Below are 16,171 nucleotides of genomic sequence, written 5' to 3' on the forward strand. Positions count from 1 at the left end.
TATATAAACATCGCTAAACCCGATGTAATATAGCTAATCACCAAACATATGCCGTAAATCCATCAGGCTAGTTTTAAGGCTAATTACTAAATAAATCACGAAATTAATTTGGCTTTAGAGGTAAGCGTTAGGCACCATCTCTTATTAATATTAATAATTATAAATAAATTAATTAATTTAAATAATTTAGAACCGCTGGGAGAAAATTAATTTTATAAATTAAATTAATAATTTGAAATTGTTATTTATTAATTGTTTAATAATTATTATTAATATTTATAAACTATTTTAGTTTTTTCTTAAATATCTGAAACAAGTTACATGGATGCTTTCAAATTCCAAAATGAAACTAAATTTTTCTGCCAAAAACAGCTACATAATATCTGTAACAATGCCATCTATTGGAGAAATAGTGAAATAAACATTAGTGAAATAAAATAATTATTTCACTATTTCTAACATCAGAGATATTAAAATAAAAATTTCTAGGGCATTTTTTGCATCAAACATATGACCTACATCAAAGCAAAAAAAGTGATCAATGCACGTGGATGTATGGGATGCAACAGTATCTGAGAAGGGATAAAAGTTACTGGTGAATACCTGATTGGTTAAGGTGTCATCCTACTACTCCTAGGGACTCTGGATTTACTCGAGAGTTCCTAGGAGCAGTCAAAATGGTCAAAAAAAATAATAGGAATTTTTTGGCTGTTGGTCCATCTCAGATATGACATGTCCTGTCCCCCACCACCTCATTCTGGGCTTTGATTAAAAGGCCTTCTTAGTGCACAAAGGTGAAAGAACTAAAAATATTATTTATTTCTTTATGATGAAAATAATACACACACAAGAACAGTCAATCTCATTCTGATTTTATTTAATTTAATGTACAGTACATATACTTTAGGAATCATATTTTTCTTAACTATAGCTATTTATTTTCTCCATTAACTTTTTACTATTTTTTTCTTTAAAAATTTACAGTATAATTATAGTTTAATTGTGTTTTAGATTTTATATGTATGTAAAATCATTAATACTAGTTTGTAAGTTTTGAGTAAATATTGTCTAGAATGGAAAAATGTTGGGAATTTTTATATTTGTTTCAAAAATGTGCTATCTTTGCTTCAACAAGTTAATAGAAAGACATCCGTGAATGACAAGTTGACAAAAGAATGTGCTTTCCTCACTAAAATTATGTCATCTGTTTGTCGAATTTTGAAACTCCTGCCAAGTTATTTGCATCTATAAGTAGCTTCCTGCATATGACATTTTTTTTTCTTTTGGCACTATCGAGACATTTTCTTTCTATGACAAAATAGCAGGATAAAAGTTGAAACAAAATCAAAAATTAACAAAGCAGAAACTGCTTACATAACAAATTGTTACACATCATTTATACATGTTATGTCTTTTTTTATATGTAAACATTGCTAATTTTATTATTTACCTACTTTTAATTTTTATTGAAATGTTTTAATATATAATTATTTCAGCTGTAATTTTTGTTTTATCTTTCAGCAATCTATCAATAATGTCAGGGATAAATTGAATCAAATTCAGCATTTCCAAAACCAAAGAAGATCAATCGGAACTCGTCGCCAGAATATCCAGGAACACAATCATTCTGCCATAAATACTTTCTCCATTATTATTATAATAACTATGTTTCTAGTTGGAAGTGTTCAAGTCATAATGGTAAGAAGTTTGTTTGAAGAAAAAAGTAAACTGCACAAAATATTTAAACTATTATCATAAGGAAGTAGAGTTTACACAATTAGATTTTAAATTGTTTTGTTATTTTACTTATAATTCTTGACCAATGAGATTTTAGAATATAAAATTCATCAGCACACTGTAATTAGGGATGTACTGACTGTTGGTTTTAATATTGGTTGGTTATCAGTTATTAAAAATTACAAATTAAAATATTTGCAATAATCCATCATTAACCTTTATAATAAACAATGACATATATTTACACTGAAAATTTATTTACAAACAACTAAGTTTATAATGTGTACACAAACTAAGAATTTAATTTAGTATTATACTTAACTAAATTTATATTTTGCTAATAGAATCCTATCTTGTAATTGACAAGACTATATCTTGTCTCTAAAATCACGCTACTGTCAACGGCTGCACATCTTAGAGGTATGAAGGGACTACGTGTCAGGAGTTGCAATTTAGGACAGAGTATTTGGTGCCCAAATCATGCGCACACGAAATAAACCTGACTTGTAGGTAGTCAGGGGACCAAAAACCGGGTCAAAATAAAATATGAAATGTTGAAACTGTTTCTACAAATAGAAGTGAGTGCGAGATATGCGCATGCGTTGCTCGTGTTCTCCAAGACACGGTCTCGTCCCAAAAATGGCTTCGTCATTTTACTTGGTTTTAAGATAGAATAAGTAGTTTTTGAAAGATAACATTATGACAGCTGCGTTTTATATATGTCATTTAAAAATTATTTTTGACTTGAAAATGGCTTATTCTGTAATTCTGAACAAACTCTTAGTTTTGTCCAGAATTTATTAATGTGTGTGAAGAAACCTTCATAGAACAAAGGATTGAAATATTTTAATATTGTAATTATTAAATTATATGGATGAATTAGTCCTTTGTATAGACTGGTTTTTTAATTAGGAAAGACAAAAATTTTATACTGCATGTAATTTTGTAAGTTTAAAAAAGAAAAAATTATCATCTTACAGAAAATATGAATTTTTTTCAATTTTAGAAAATAAATTTCATATTTGATCTGATAAAATTACCTTATCTGTTCTTCCTGACAATTGATTACTTTTTAATAATTCCAATTTACATAGAATAAATAAAAATTAGTTAAAAGAACATTTGCTTGAAGAATCAAAGGCTGATTTTTTAATTCAGCAAAAAGCTAATAAAGCAGATTTTATTTGCTTTTTTTGGAATTAGGAATTTTTCAATAAATAAACTAATAAATTCACATTCTTCATTGAACAAACAACTTCATGAATAAACAACTTCACATTAAGGTGTGAAGTTGTTTATTGTTTATCAATAATAAAACTGCAAATTAAATACACTAATCATTTATTAGATATTTTACATTTTATTGGAACTGTGTTCATATTTCTACAGTTTAATTTGCAGAAAAAGATTCTGAACTGCAAGAAAGTTAATACTATTATTTTCTAATTACATAACTTTTAAAAACCATAGAAGAATATATTTGTCATTTTTAGACTATGCTTGTTAATAATGCACTAAAAGGAAGATTACTACTATATTACGTTAACAAAAAAAAAGTACAAACACAACTAGCCAATTGACTGGAAAAACTGTATTCAGCACATCCCTAATTATAATTTAAGCATATTTTTTTTATTTCCATTCTCGTGTCACATATTTGAAACTTATTTCTACTTTTTAAGTTGTGTTTAAATGTGATATTTTATAAATTTACACAAATTGTGAATATATTATATATATTACATTGTCAAATATAACATTTTACAGTATTTATATTATATTAATATAATAAAAATTTCAAAATGACTACTCAATTATAAGTTCTGTTAATCAAAATGAAAAATTTTTGGCAAAAATGTTTTTCAATGATTAAAATACTTTTATAAAAGTATTTTAATTAAAATTTTGCATCAATGTAATTGATCAATAATAAAGCTGATCTTATTTATAAACAAACGTATTTTTTGTTTAAGAAATATATTACTCATTTATGTACAATTTATTATTATTAATAGTAATGAAAGACTTCATTACTGTATATTAATAAAGGGATAATAATTTCAAAATCAAATAAATAAAATTGTTGATCGTGAGAATTAATTATCTGACGTTTCAAGTCCACTTTATTGGTAGTTGTTAATAATTTAAAAAACTTTGGAAGATGCAAAAATTAATAAGATCTTTACAAGTCTTCCAAGAAATATTCAGAGAAAAACATGCATGAAAGAGTAATGGTCTTCAAAATGTTATATTTTTCTAATTATGTTTGTTGTAAAGTCGGCTAAGATTTTATGTTTGTTAATTACAAGAGTATCCATGGGAAGTTTTCCAATTTATATCCAAAAGAAAAAATTATTTTGGTTTCTGTATTTGTTAACTAAATTATTACAGCAGAAGTTTATTAATCTGGCATCCAATAATCCAGAATGTCTAGTAAACATAGCTTTGAAACATAGCTGATAATCCAGCATGCTAGTATTCTGCAAATTGAGTTTTTTGGGCATGTGGTGTGAAAATAATTCATTCATATTGTAATAATAATAATGTAAATATTGTAAATATTCAATAACATGATTACTGACATTTTTACAGTATATGACTGAGATTATTCAGTCAAGTTTAACAATCTTTTCAGACTATGATTTGTTTAAGCATATTTAATCAATCATATAAAATATGGCTATATTTTTGAATCAGCACACACTAACTGCAACATTCAGATTGTATATAACTTGCCACCAAATTTTTTGCAAAATACAATTATATCCAATAATGTGACACAACTTTAGTCCTGTAGCTGCTGGACTAAGGAACTTCTACTATACATTCAGTATATTGTTGGTTTGTCTTATATAAAAATCTCATTAGTAATATTGGAAATTTTGTNATATTAATAAAGGGATAATAATTTCAAAATCAAATAAATAAAATTGTTGATCGTGAGAATTAATTATCTGACGTTTCAAGTCCACTTTATTGGTAGTTGTTAATAATTTAAAAAACTTTGGAAGATGCAAAAATTAATAAGATCTTTACAAGTCTTCCAAGAAATATTCAGAGAAAAACATGCATGAAAGAGTAATGGTCTTCAAAATGTTATATTTTTCTAATTATGTTTGTTGTAAAGTCGGCTAAGATTTTATGTTTGTTAATTACAAGAGTATCCATGGGAAGTTTTCCAATTTATATCCAAAAGAAAAAATTATTTTGGTTTCTGTATTTGTTAACTAAATTATTACAGCAGAAGTTTATTAATCTGGCATCCAATAATCCAGAATGTCTAGTAAACATAGCTTTGAAACATAGCTGATAATCCAGCATGCTAGTATTCTGCAAATTGAGTTTTTTGGGCATGTGGTGTGAAAATAATTCATTCATATTGTAATAATAATAATGTAAATATTGTAAATATTCAATAACATGATTACTGACATTTTTACAGTATATGACTGAGATTATTCAGTCAAGTTTAACAATCTTTTCAGACTATGATTTGTTTAAGCATATTTAATCAATCATATAAAATATGGCTATATTTTTGAATCAGCACACACTAACTGCAACATTCAGATTGTATATAACTTACCACCAAATTTTTTGCAAAATACAATTATATCCAATAATGTGACACAACTTTAGTCCTGTAGCTGCTGGACTAAGGAACTTCTACTATACATTCAGTATATTGTTGGTTTGTCTTATATAAAAATCTCATTAGTAATATTGGAAATTTTGTCTTGTATTACGTTTTGGAAATGTTAATTTTTTTTTTAAAAAAAACCTGTACAGATTACTCATTATAATTTTTATTTATTACATTTATAATAGTATCAAACAGCATTTGTTATATTATAATAATACATCTATTATTGGTAACAAAGCTTATAGAAAGATATGTACAACAACAATTTTTTTAATTGTTTTTTTATATAAAATTCTATATTATATTTTGCTTCATTTGACAATTTTGCATATGGCATACTATCACAAATTACAATCATTGTCACAAACACATTTCTAATTTACAAATTTACTTAAGCATTTTATACACAAATGTACAAATTAATTCACTTATATAGATATATATATATATTTTTGTATACATACATTTTTAAATATACTCTTTCATTGAGAGAGAATATAATTAAAAAATTGAAATTTTAAAGATACCAGGATATTATTAGTGGTCCCTGGTTATATAAAGATGAGACTGGAATTTTGATTATAAATCTAGCAATTGATGATAATCATAATAATCTATCGGATACAAACGTTAAAATTTTGGCTTCACTCACTCTGTAATTAGAAGTGTAATACGTATTGTATAATATAAAAGGAATAATTGATTCGAATATAGAAATAATCAACTGCTCCCATGTGTGATAGATGCATACTGTGTGTATGAAAATATTCATTTATTTCCTAAAACTTTAATATCTGCACAGATAAAAATTCCCTGCAATTTTTGGCAATCTGACAAAAGGTGTTTAGCACGTCAAGGCACACCATTTTTAGTTTTTTTTTTGCATCTAAGTTAAAATAGAATTTGCAAATTTTCTTCCATATCAGTTGTGAAGTATATATGATTTTAGTATACAAAATTCTTTGTTTTCTTATTGGTAAATAAACTCCATGTGGCATGGAAAAATGTAGTCACCTATAAGATTGCTCTCAGCGGTGACAATGTGCCAATATCATTTGATTTTTTTGGCACAACATGGACAAATCCAGGTTTGATGTTAATTAAGTTTGCTGCTTTGAAATGTGCCTATGTGAATACTTGCCAATGGACATTAAGATTCATTGTAGACAGATTGTGGCCATGTAGAAAGGCAATTTTGGATGTTCTAGTCAGATTTTTGTCACATCACCATCTGCTACACTAAATAGCCAACGGCTTATAAAAATTTATGTTTTGGCATAAAGAACTTTCAAATTCATTATAACAGTATATTATATGCATAGATGTAATTCAAACAGTTCAAATGTTTTAAAATTTCACTACATCAAAATAGTTTATAATTTTTCACATTTATATATATTTTTCTACAATATAATACAATTGATAATTTAACTTTTTCTTAGTAGATAAATATTTTTGATAATCCAAAAGTTAATAGTCTGCCATTAATGAATCTGAAAAGTTGCATTTTGGATGATGATTGGTAGACTCTTGATTATCCTTTACAGATGGGAAAGACAATCTTTGATAAGCAAACTGACAGTTGCTGCTTGGCCGGCAAAACATTTGCATTTTTATACATTGTAACATACCATTTTGTCATAAATCAAAATCTATTTGCCACTACATTTGTACCATCTGGTGCAAAATATTTAGTTGTATGTCTTAACAAATTTTTGCAATTGTCTTTTTCTCTACTTACTACTATTGGACATGTTGCTAGATCCAAACCCGATAGCCAAGAGTCTACCGCATAATACTGCATTAATGTTAAAACTTGTTCGAAATCGATTAATCTAAATGACTCATTAGATGTATATCTATACATTGTATTTCCAAATTTAAAACTTATCTTCACGTTATAGTTAATTTTTAAATGAATCTTTTACAGTATAGTATTAATAAATATTATCTAATACTTTTTGAATAAGGACTTGCTTGTGTGTTATAACGATTTCTTTTATAAATGCATTGTGTTTTTTTGTATGTTAAATTTCTGCAAGAAATACAACTTATATTTGTTACAAACAAAATATTTTTGCCAACATTCAAATAGAAATTAACTTCAAAAAATAAATTTGTTATTGTTGGACTTTAAAATCAATTCAAAATTGGCTTCTCTCATTCTTTATGAAGATAATGAAGAATATAGTGCAGAACCAAATCATAGCAGTACTTATATTCTGTCTGTTAAAAAATATAATTTTACAACATTAGTATTTTGCAATGGCAAAAACAAAAGCTAATAAGATAAAATATAAGTCATACGATGTCTAATGTTATTCTGATATTTCTCTTCAAAAGTAAAAAGGATTCTCTCTAGATTCAGACTACATTATAACTTCTGCTTCAAAAAGTTTTTAGCAATTATTATTAATTCCATTTAATTCTACAAACCAACAACCATGCAATTTTGGAACCTTGCTCTGCCATCAGGTTCCACTTACAAAAATTCATTAAATGGAACATTTGATCATAAATCATTTATTTTAATTCAGATTTTTTTTTAATATTTCTAAATTAAATACTTCCCTGAACTGTTTTCGCTTCAGAAAAATCTAAATGTAAAATATTCATAAATCAAATGCTTCTGAAATGAAAACAGTTGAGGGGTGTATTTAATTTAAAAATAGTCAAAAAAATCTGAATTAAAATAAATGATTGATGAATTTTTGTAAGTGGAGCCAGATGGCAGAGCAAGGTTCCAAAAGTGCATGGTTGTTGGTTTATGTTTTTTGTTTTCATTTGTCAAAACAAAGAATGATGATTTTATTTTTGAACTGTAACAACAGATTACTGTTTTGTTATTAATACAAAAATTCACTATCAAATGAATTCAAAGTAACACTACACATTAATTATAATTGTTTGCTTGTTATTTTTTCCTTTTAAGAACATTTGAAAATGTAAACATATCTTTATTATCCAGAAGTTTAATTTTAAAAAAGTAAGTACATAAACAAATTCCTTGTGTGTTATTGTCATCAGTTATTTAATAAATTAGATCCCATTGTGATCTCTATCTACATTTTGTCATCATTTCACAGTGCAAAATCTTTTGATAGTAGAAAGATACTTTTTACTATTTAATAGATTGATTTGCTTAAATGAAATTATTTACCGTATTTTGACGAGTACAAGTTGCTGTCAAATATAAGACGCATCCCTATTTTGAGAAAAAAAACTTTTTTAGTGGGATTGTCCAAAGATGCATTTTATTAATCATAGTGGCCAAGAAATCTTCAACTGAATCACTGCTATCTACCGGTAAATTACACCCATTAGGAACATATCTATGACGTCATTAATGATTGATTTATCATCCCTTTCTTCTTGAATTCCCGAAGTATTGACTGAATTATCATCATCAGAATCTTCATAGATTGCCTCATCTTCTGTACCATCCATGACGATTATTTCAGTTTATCGATTTATCCATCGTCATATTCTTGAATAAAAAACGAATAAAATGCTTTATTAAACTGAAATAATTATCACTTCTTAATGTAAACTCAGAGGTCACGCGATGACTCGTGTGTCGGTACTCTGATAATCTAGGTACTCTAGCCATTTGGTTGAGGGACCATCTACTTAGTTAACAGACCACCGCACAGGTTGGTCCCTAGAGTGGACTACTACTGTAGATAATTTCACTGTAAAAATGGTTACTTGTCGAGTATAAGACGCACCATGATTTTGAGCCCCAAAAAGTAGTGAAAAAAGTGCGACTTATATTCGTCAAAATACGGTAGTTAATATACATTAATAAATATGCTGTATTTACTATATAAAAAGCACATCCCCAAAGAAATTGTTTTCAGACATAAAATATATGCATTCCAGATGCTCCAGATAATAAAAGATATGTTCAGACCCATGTTTTTTATGTAGCGAAAATATAGTAGTACAATTTATTTACAGATATTAAAAAATTAGTGTTAAAAATTCTGTTTTAATTAAATTTGTATCAACAAAAAAATGAAGTTAATATTAAATTATGGTGAATATGGGATGTAATAATTACCATATTTTCGACAAGTTGAGGTCTATGGCGACGGACTGTCTTCACAGCTTGGAAAATGTCAACTTCTCTGTGTTGTACAACCTGCTCTGTCGCTACATTTGCAGCACAATACACTCCTACCCTACTCCTTCCATTCCTTTAGCAAAATGAATTGTTTGAATTATTCATTTGATTACATTAATACAGTACATTTATTTAATTCTAACAATCTATTCTGCATGTTTTATTAAAATTATTTTTTTTAATCGGATACTTACGCAGATAACACCACGACCGGGCCATACTCCGTTCTCTGCCTCCATCTCTCTACCATGTTCATCAATTCTACTAAAGCATTAGTAGACGTAGGCACTTTGTGACCTACCGGCCAACACGTCAGTTGAAACAACTGAGTCGTTCTCGGTTCGGCTTTGACACCGGCCATCAGTTCCGTGAGCGACACTATCTGTGGAAATTTTTTGTACCCCTTAGTTTGTACCAAACTTTTTAATTTAATACACGACAAAATAGAAACTCCAAATATTTAACATCAAAAAGTAAAAATTCAACATGTTCAAGGTCAAATTAGAAATATAATAGAATTATATATTTGTCTACATCTAATTTACAGGAAACTAAGAAGATTTGGTGATCATTGGGTGTGTCTAACACTAAAATAATTTGTAAGTAATGTGTACAAGGTGCAAATATCTACAGTATGATGGGAAAAAATACTAAAAAATGACTATATATTTATCCATTCATTGTTTCCAAAACATTAAATACTTATTGCACCATTATATTACCTAAAATTCATAACAATTTCTGTTTGCTCTTATATTGTAATTTTTTTTACAAATATACTTAATATTTCCTAAAACAGCTTGGTTCTTACATAAAAATCCTATTGTCTTGCAATTTGGGATGAAAATTTTTATCTGCAATTATTTCGAATCAAAGAGAAACCATAAGCACAAAATAAGTTGATTATGATATCTATCTGATCCACAATAAGCTTTAAATGCTTAACATCCGAAAAATAAATTAAAATGCTTATTGGTATATATACAGACTTATAAATTAAACTGATTATTCTTTACAAACAAGTATGATGATTATATAAAGTTTACTTTACTGTAATCAGTATTTATTATATTACCTTAAGTCTATTTGAATTGAAAACTGTTTAATGCTGTTTAAAAGCTAACAAAAAATCCTAGACTTGCAAAGATTTATTTAAATTTTAAATGGTTTTTGGAAGAATTGTCAGTTCAACTGTATTTTGTCAAGATGAAAACCGACGTAGTTCCGAAAAGATCATACGAACAATAATATTTGCTATCTAAGAACTAAGCTGTTAATATAGAATATTCAAATTTTAGTTAAAATTTACAATAAAGAAAGTAAATATACATAAATATATTAGAAAAAGATTTACAAGAAAACAATGAATTTAAATATATAGGATTTGTAATCATGCGATATTATTTAGGAGGTAATTTACAAGTGTTTATAAATTTATTCCATTATTTTAAAAAAAGGAGGGAAAATTATATTGCTTTTATTTTCTTTAAAAAATAGACAAATAGAATAATGGCATTATTGAGGATTATTTTTTTCTCCTTATGTTTAACAGAGCACTATTCCAAACATTCCTCTTTCTTAATTTGTGTAGGATTTGACACACATTAATGTAATTCATCATCATTTATACATATTTAAATTAATATTCCTTGGCACTCATTAAAAGTTTCATTGAATGATGTAAGGTATTGTTGAAGTGGCATACAATTCTAAGAGGATGATATTATTATTTTACTGAAAGTTACGGAAGAATAAAAAAAGACATTTAATGGCAAATCGCAAGAGAAATTTCTTCATATAGAATTAGTTAATAAAGACATAACTTATTCTATAACGTGTGTTATAATATGAAACATTACTTCAAAAACTAATTCTATAAAATATATTTATCTTTCTACGTCCCTAAGATTCATTATTAATTTTATATCCAAGTTTTCTAGGAGTTTTATAGTATAATTATAAAATAAATATCTTTTTGTGAAGATTTGTCTTGTCTTTTGTAATATTGTTAAGACAATTCACACTTAAAAGCCCAATTCCATTGCCATTAATTGATTTTTTAGGGTGGGATGATGTCTTAAAGAAAATAAAAGTGCAGGCAATTACTATTATTATTTTGTATAGCAGAGAAATCGAAATTTATTATTATCTCCCAAATAATATATTCTAACTTCTTACGGGAATCGGGTAGTCGTATAGAGGATACGAATATTGGATTTAGGGTAAAAGTAAACAAATTGTCAAAACTTGTGCTGGAAGAACCTGGGTGGCAGACGTGGATGCTCTCGGTTGTGAATCTGTGCACTTAAATATCCCGGGAATGAAGTGGTAAGAGGAACGATAAGACTTCTGAACAAACGTGTAGGGACGTCACAAGCACACGGCGTGAAAACAGAGAAACAACTTTACGGTTAAGTCGTGTAATATAATAAAGAGCTGACTGACATAAACACAAAAATGTTGAAGATTAGTAGAAATTAGGGAAGAAGGATTAAAAAGAAATGTTATTTTGTGGGCTGGTATATTCAATTAAGTTATACATCATAAAATTACTATTAAAAATACCTTCTTTAAAATCTTGAAGATCCACGTTTTGATATTGGGATAATGGTTATAGGAGACCAGTTCTACCGTGAAAACGGGTCCGTACTTTTTTCGTTTCTCTCTCTCTGTGGGCCAAAACGGAGGAAATGCCTAAAAAGAAACATTCGTCGCCATCATTAAAATACAAACATTTTATCACACAATTTTAAAGTTGCTTTATAAATAGTAAAAATTGCATGAAAATTCCTTCTAATATTGATGTTTAACATAAAAACTGGCTTAATTTACAAATGAAAAAAAAAAAAAACAAATTTAAATCTTAACTTCAAAACAATCCTTATTTGTGTTCAGAAATTTAAACACAGTTAAAATGTTTACAAAGTAGCAAAAGATCCCTTCCCGAAAGAGTTTTACAAAGGCCAAAACAATAGTTTCGAGTGTTACCAAGCGAGTTCCATTAACCAAGAGATAAAAAAAAAAAGAAGATTATAGTGGAAGAATTTTAGTTTTTCTACAGTGAATGCGTTACAACGCAAAGTCATTGTTTAATATGTTAAAAGAATAGAGCAAAATTGACCGTAAAGCACATTTTTTTTTACCCCTCCCGAGATAAAATCCTACGGTAATAAACAAGAAACACCCCGTAAATAAATACTCACATTACAAGGAACTGGACTGCATAAGACGATGACTGAATTACATTCGTGATCGTACACCAACGACCAAAAATCCGCGATGGTTTTCTGTAAAGGCCACTCCGTCACGATGTATTCCTTTGGTCTGGTATAACCCTAAAGAATAAAAATCAAAAATATTTAAAAAAGACTTTACACTAAGTACATCCTGCACCACTAATTTGTCTACTGTATTTCTAAAACACTACTATAAACTTGAATCAAGCATAGGCTATATACCACCGACAATTGCATAGAAGTAGATAAAGGGAAAGCTATACCTGTCGACCCCCCTATAACACTGTTGATTTTTCCGTTTTATATGAATTCCATGTTGTACGAGTCACTTAGATTTTACAAATACGTGCGCCAGACTGTGAACGGCTTATGTATTTGTAAAATCTAAGTGACTCGTACAACATGGAATTCATATAAAACGGAATTATCTACAGTGTTATAGGGGGTCGACTGTATTCTCCTCTGGGTATTTTAAATTATAACTCGGTCAGAATATGTAACAAATCATTGTAAAATGCTATCTATTCTCGTAAGTATCGATTCATTCTACCGCCCGCTTGAATTATTGTTATTGATTAAAGTAATTCTTGTAAATTTACATACGCTTTACTTAAGTAATATATTTTTACAAATTCTCGGATTAATTAATTAATTAATTTCTTTTCGCTTCGTCTCCTTAATTTTATGCCACTTAAAGTTAGGGCAACTTATCTTTTAAAATATTAAATGTCGAGATTTATATAAAAAGTAAAGGCTACAATATAATAGAATTTTTAAGAGGGAAGAGAGACAGGCAATTCGATAGTCTAAAAGGAGCATCTACAGCCTCCAGAGACCTTACAAACTCTATTATAATTTTAATAAAATAGATCACGTGCCGGTGATATAAATATCTAATAATAAAATGTAACCATGCTTTATCTCATTCGCCAATAGAAAATGATGTTTACACCACGAAACACTCCAACGACATTTCTGGATACAAAGAAACACGTGTCATATCTAAGTCACGTCACGAAGAATACCAATGATAAATATCTAATAATAAGTACACACGTTACGCTTTTCTCGTCCCCCCTCCCTAGGCTTAAGCCTAGAAGGGGGACGAGAAATATTGTTTAATTGATACGTTATGTAACGTAACTTAATGTCACTTTAATCTATCCAACAAAGAAGAGGACAGGGAGCAAGGTCAGGGAAGCCTTACTAAATCTCAACGAAGGCCAGGGTGATATATATATATAACGATTTTACAGTGGATAAATAGGATTAATTCCGTTTAAACAGTAAATATTCAGCGATAGTTAATAAACTGGATCTTTTTTTTTCCCCACCATTTTCGTTACTAACTACCCACCTTTTCCTACATTATCTCTAATGAAGTGTTCCGTTTACAATATAAATAACCGAAGCCGTTAATGACTTTCCTCCATACTGTTTAATTATTTACGCAAACATATATTACATAAGATTAAAATAAACACAATTAGTTTAAACACGGTTAATATTTTATTATTCCAAAAAAAAAAACAAAAACAAAAGAAAGCTTTGTTTTGGTGTTTCGCTTTGCCAACAGGGATCCATATTTTTAATGCGGCAATATAATTTTCCTTCCCAGAAAACAATTTTTGTATATTTAAAAAGGGGTCATAAAAATACCTCGTTTAGTTTGATACTCGGTTAACAGATGGCAGACAGTTTTAAAACAATAGAAATCGATGGTTCTTCGAATGGCAACGTTAACAAACGAATAGAAAGTTTTTATTACGTTAACACATCGATCGCCAATTTTACAACCTTCTCCGCCATTTTATAAATATTCCAGCATATATTTTCTTTATAAATTAATTAAAAAACACTGAAGAACAGTTGTTCTTTCAACCGAAAGAACAATTGTTTAAAAACATTTACGCCAAAATTTAGGAGGAGGATAAAGTAAATTTGGCAACTGTATTCATAACAATGTTTATCCTTTAAAAAATAATAATCCATTAAAACGATAACAAAAAAAGTTAGTCGGGCGGAAAATATATTTATTATAGAAAAAATAGAAAATCTAGAATTATGACGTAACGAATATTTGAAATAACGGTTAGATGCGCGTAGAATGAATTATTTACATAGTTCTGTAAATAAGTAATGACGTTTAATTGATTCGGAAATACTTGAAAGTCGCAAACATTGGAGAAAATATGTTACGCTACCGATTGGCCTTGCTCTGACAATTACGCCGATGCTAATTATTTCCAAACGTTAATGAACGTTCCCGTTACTGTTTGGTACCGAATTAAACTGTTTACTACCATTCTAACACAATATAAAACGATAATTTCGCTTCTGTTAGTATCTGTAATGTATTTGTATAGAGTACAATACAAATTCGCTTCGAAATAACGCATCTTAATTGACGTTACTCGTTATAACGACCTCCTTTATCTCTCCAACCCCTCGACCTTTAACCACCAAAATTTAACACCGTTAATCCCCCTAATAAATAAACCTACCTGCCAAATTTCAGAAATTTTCGACAAAAAACTCAGGAGTTATTAAGCTTTAAAAGGAGGGAATTCTACTCTTTAAGAACCTCTTCACAATACTCAAATACTTGCCAGATAATTTTACAAATATCAAAACCCACTTAAGCGTTATAAAATTCGCAATAAAATGGGAAAAGTATTCGTTTAATTAACGATAATAATCTACCGGAGTGTAATGAATTCTCGAAGAGAAATTTGCAATTCAGAGAATTATTATACACTAGGAAGCTTCTCCCCGAGGAATTTTTAAAGATTTACTTGTCTTATAAATCATGCAACTCTCTCAAAACTTTAAATAAAGTCTTTCTTAAAATACGAATTTACATATTAAATCAACAGATTAAATTATATTCACGCGTGTTTAGGCCGAAATCTGCTTACTGGAGCGTGTGTTTAATCTTATAAACGAAGTTGTTTGTTCATAAAATTTCAATTCTGACGTTAAGTTAAATTAATTTTCATACATTTTTCTCGGTGTTTATCAATCGAAATTGTTTGCATTTTACTAAATTTAATCGACCGTTACAAAAATATTGTAAATATTTAGAAAATTGTTGTATTTAAAATTCAAACAAAGCCTATACCAGACACACCACAACCGTATGCAAATACAGTCGACCCCCCTATAACACTGTTGATTATTCCGTTTTATATGAATTCCATGTTGTAGGAGTCACTTAGATTTTACAAATACAGTAGAGCGTCGATTATCCGAATCAATTGGGGACTGGGGTTGTTCGGAAGGTCGATGTTTCGGATAACCGATTATGTACGAAAAAATATATTAATTTATCCCATCTTGACATTTTTCTCCGTCGCGTGTCGCTTCGCGTTGAATTTTCGTCGATGTTAAGCCTAACGAAGACTATTGTATCGTTAAAAATTATTTTTT

General features: G+C 28.4%; 2 protein-coding genes across 5 annotated transcripts in view; one reads left to right on the top strand and one right to left on the bottom strand.

Annotated features, from left to right (window-relative positions):
* Positions 1-3,691, top strand: part of LOC111618613 (transmembrane emp24 domain-containing protein 5-like) — a 22,398-nt gene extending 18,707 nt beyond the window's left edge. Inside the window, exon 4 of the mRNA XM_023360168.1 lies at positions 1,522-3,691. Coding sequence (XP_023215936.1) covers positions 1,522-1,758 — 237 coding nt within the window. The 3' untranslated portion in view covers positions 1,759-3,691. The remainder of the gene's footprint in view (positions 1-1,521) is intronic.
* A 1,370-nt stretch (positions 3,692-5,061) lies between these two features.
* LOC111618623 (receptor-type tyrosine-protein phosphatase mu-like) overlaps positions 5,062-16,171 on the bottom strand; it is a 36,430-nt gene continuing 25,320 nt past the window's right edge. The window contains exons 13-18 of one of the 4 annotated variants that reach the window (XR_002755600.1): positions 12,710-12,841; positions 12,072-12,200; positions 9,701-9,888; positions 9,444-9,579; positions 7,688-7,763; positions 5,062-7,606 (exon numbers count right to left, since the gene is read on the bottom strand). Coding sequence is in view for 2 of the 4 variants with exons in the window: in XM_023360177.1 (XP_023215945.1) it covers positions 7,541-7,606; positions 9,444-9,579; positions 9,701-9,888; positions 12,072-12,200; positions 12,710-12,841 (651 nt within the window). In the remaining 2 variants the exon portion in view is untranslated. Of the gene's footprint in view, positions 7,607-7,687; positions 7,767-9,443; positions 9,580-9,700; positions 9,889-12,071; positions 12,201-12,709; positions 12,842-16,171 lie in introns of all 4 variants that reach the window. The other 3 variants (XR_002755599.1, XM_023360177.1, XM_023360178.1) reach the window with 3 other exon arrangements.

The sequence above is a fragment of the Centruroides sculpturatus genome, unplaced genomic scaffold, assembly GCF_000671375.1.
Source record: "Centruroides sculpturatus isolate CEXI.00-Female unplaced genomic scaffold, Cexi_2.0 scaffold94, whole genome shotgun sequence".
Lineage (NCBI taxonomy): Eukaryota > Metazoa > Arthropoda > Arachnida > Scorpiones > Buthidae > Centruroides > Centruroides sculpturatus.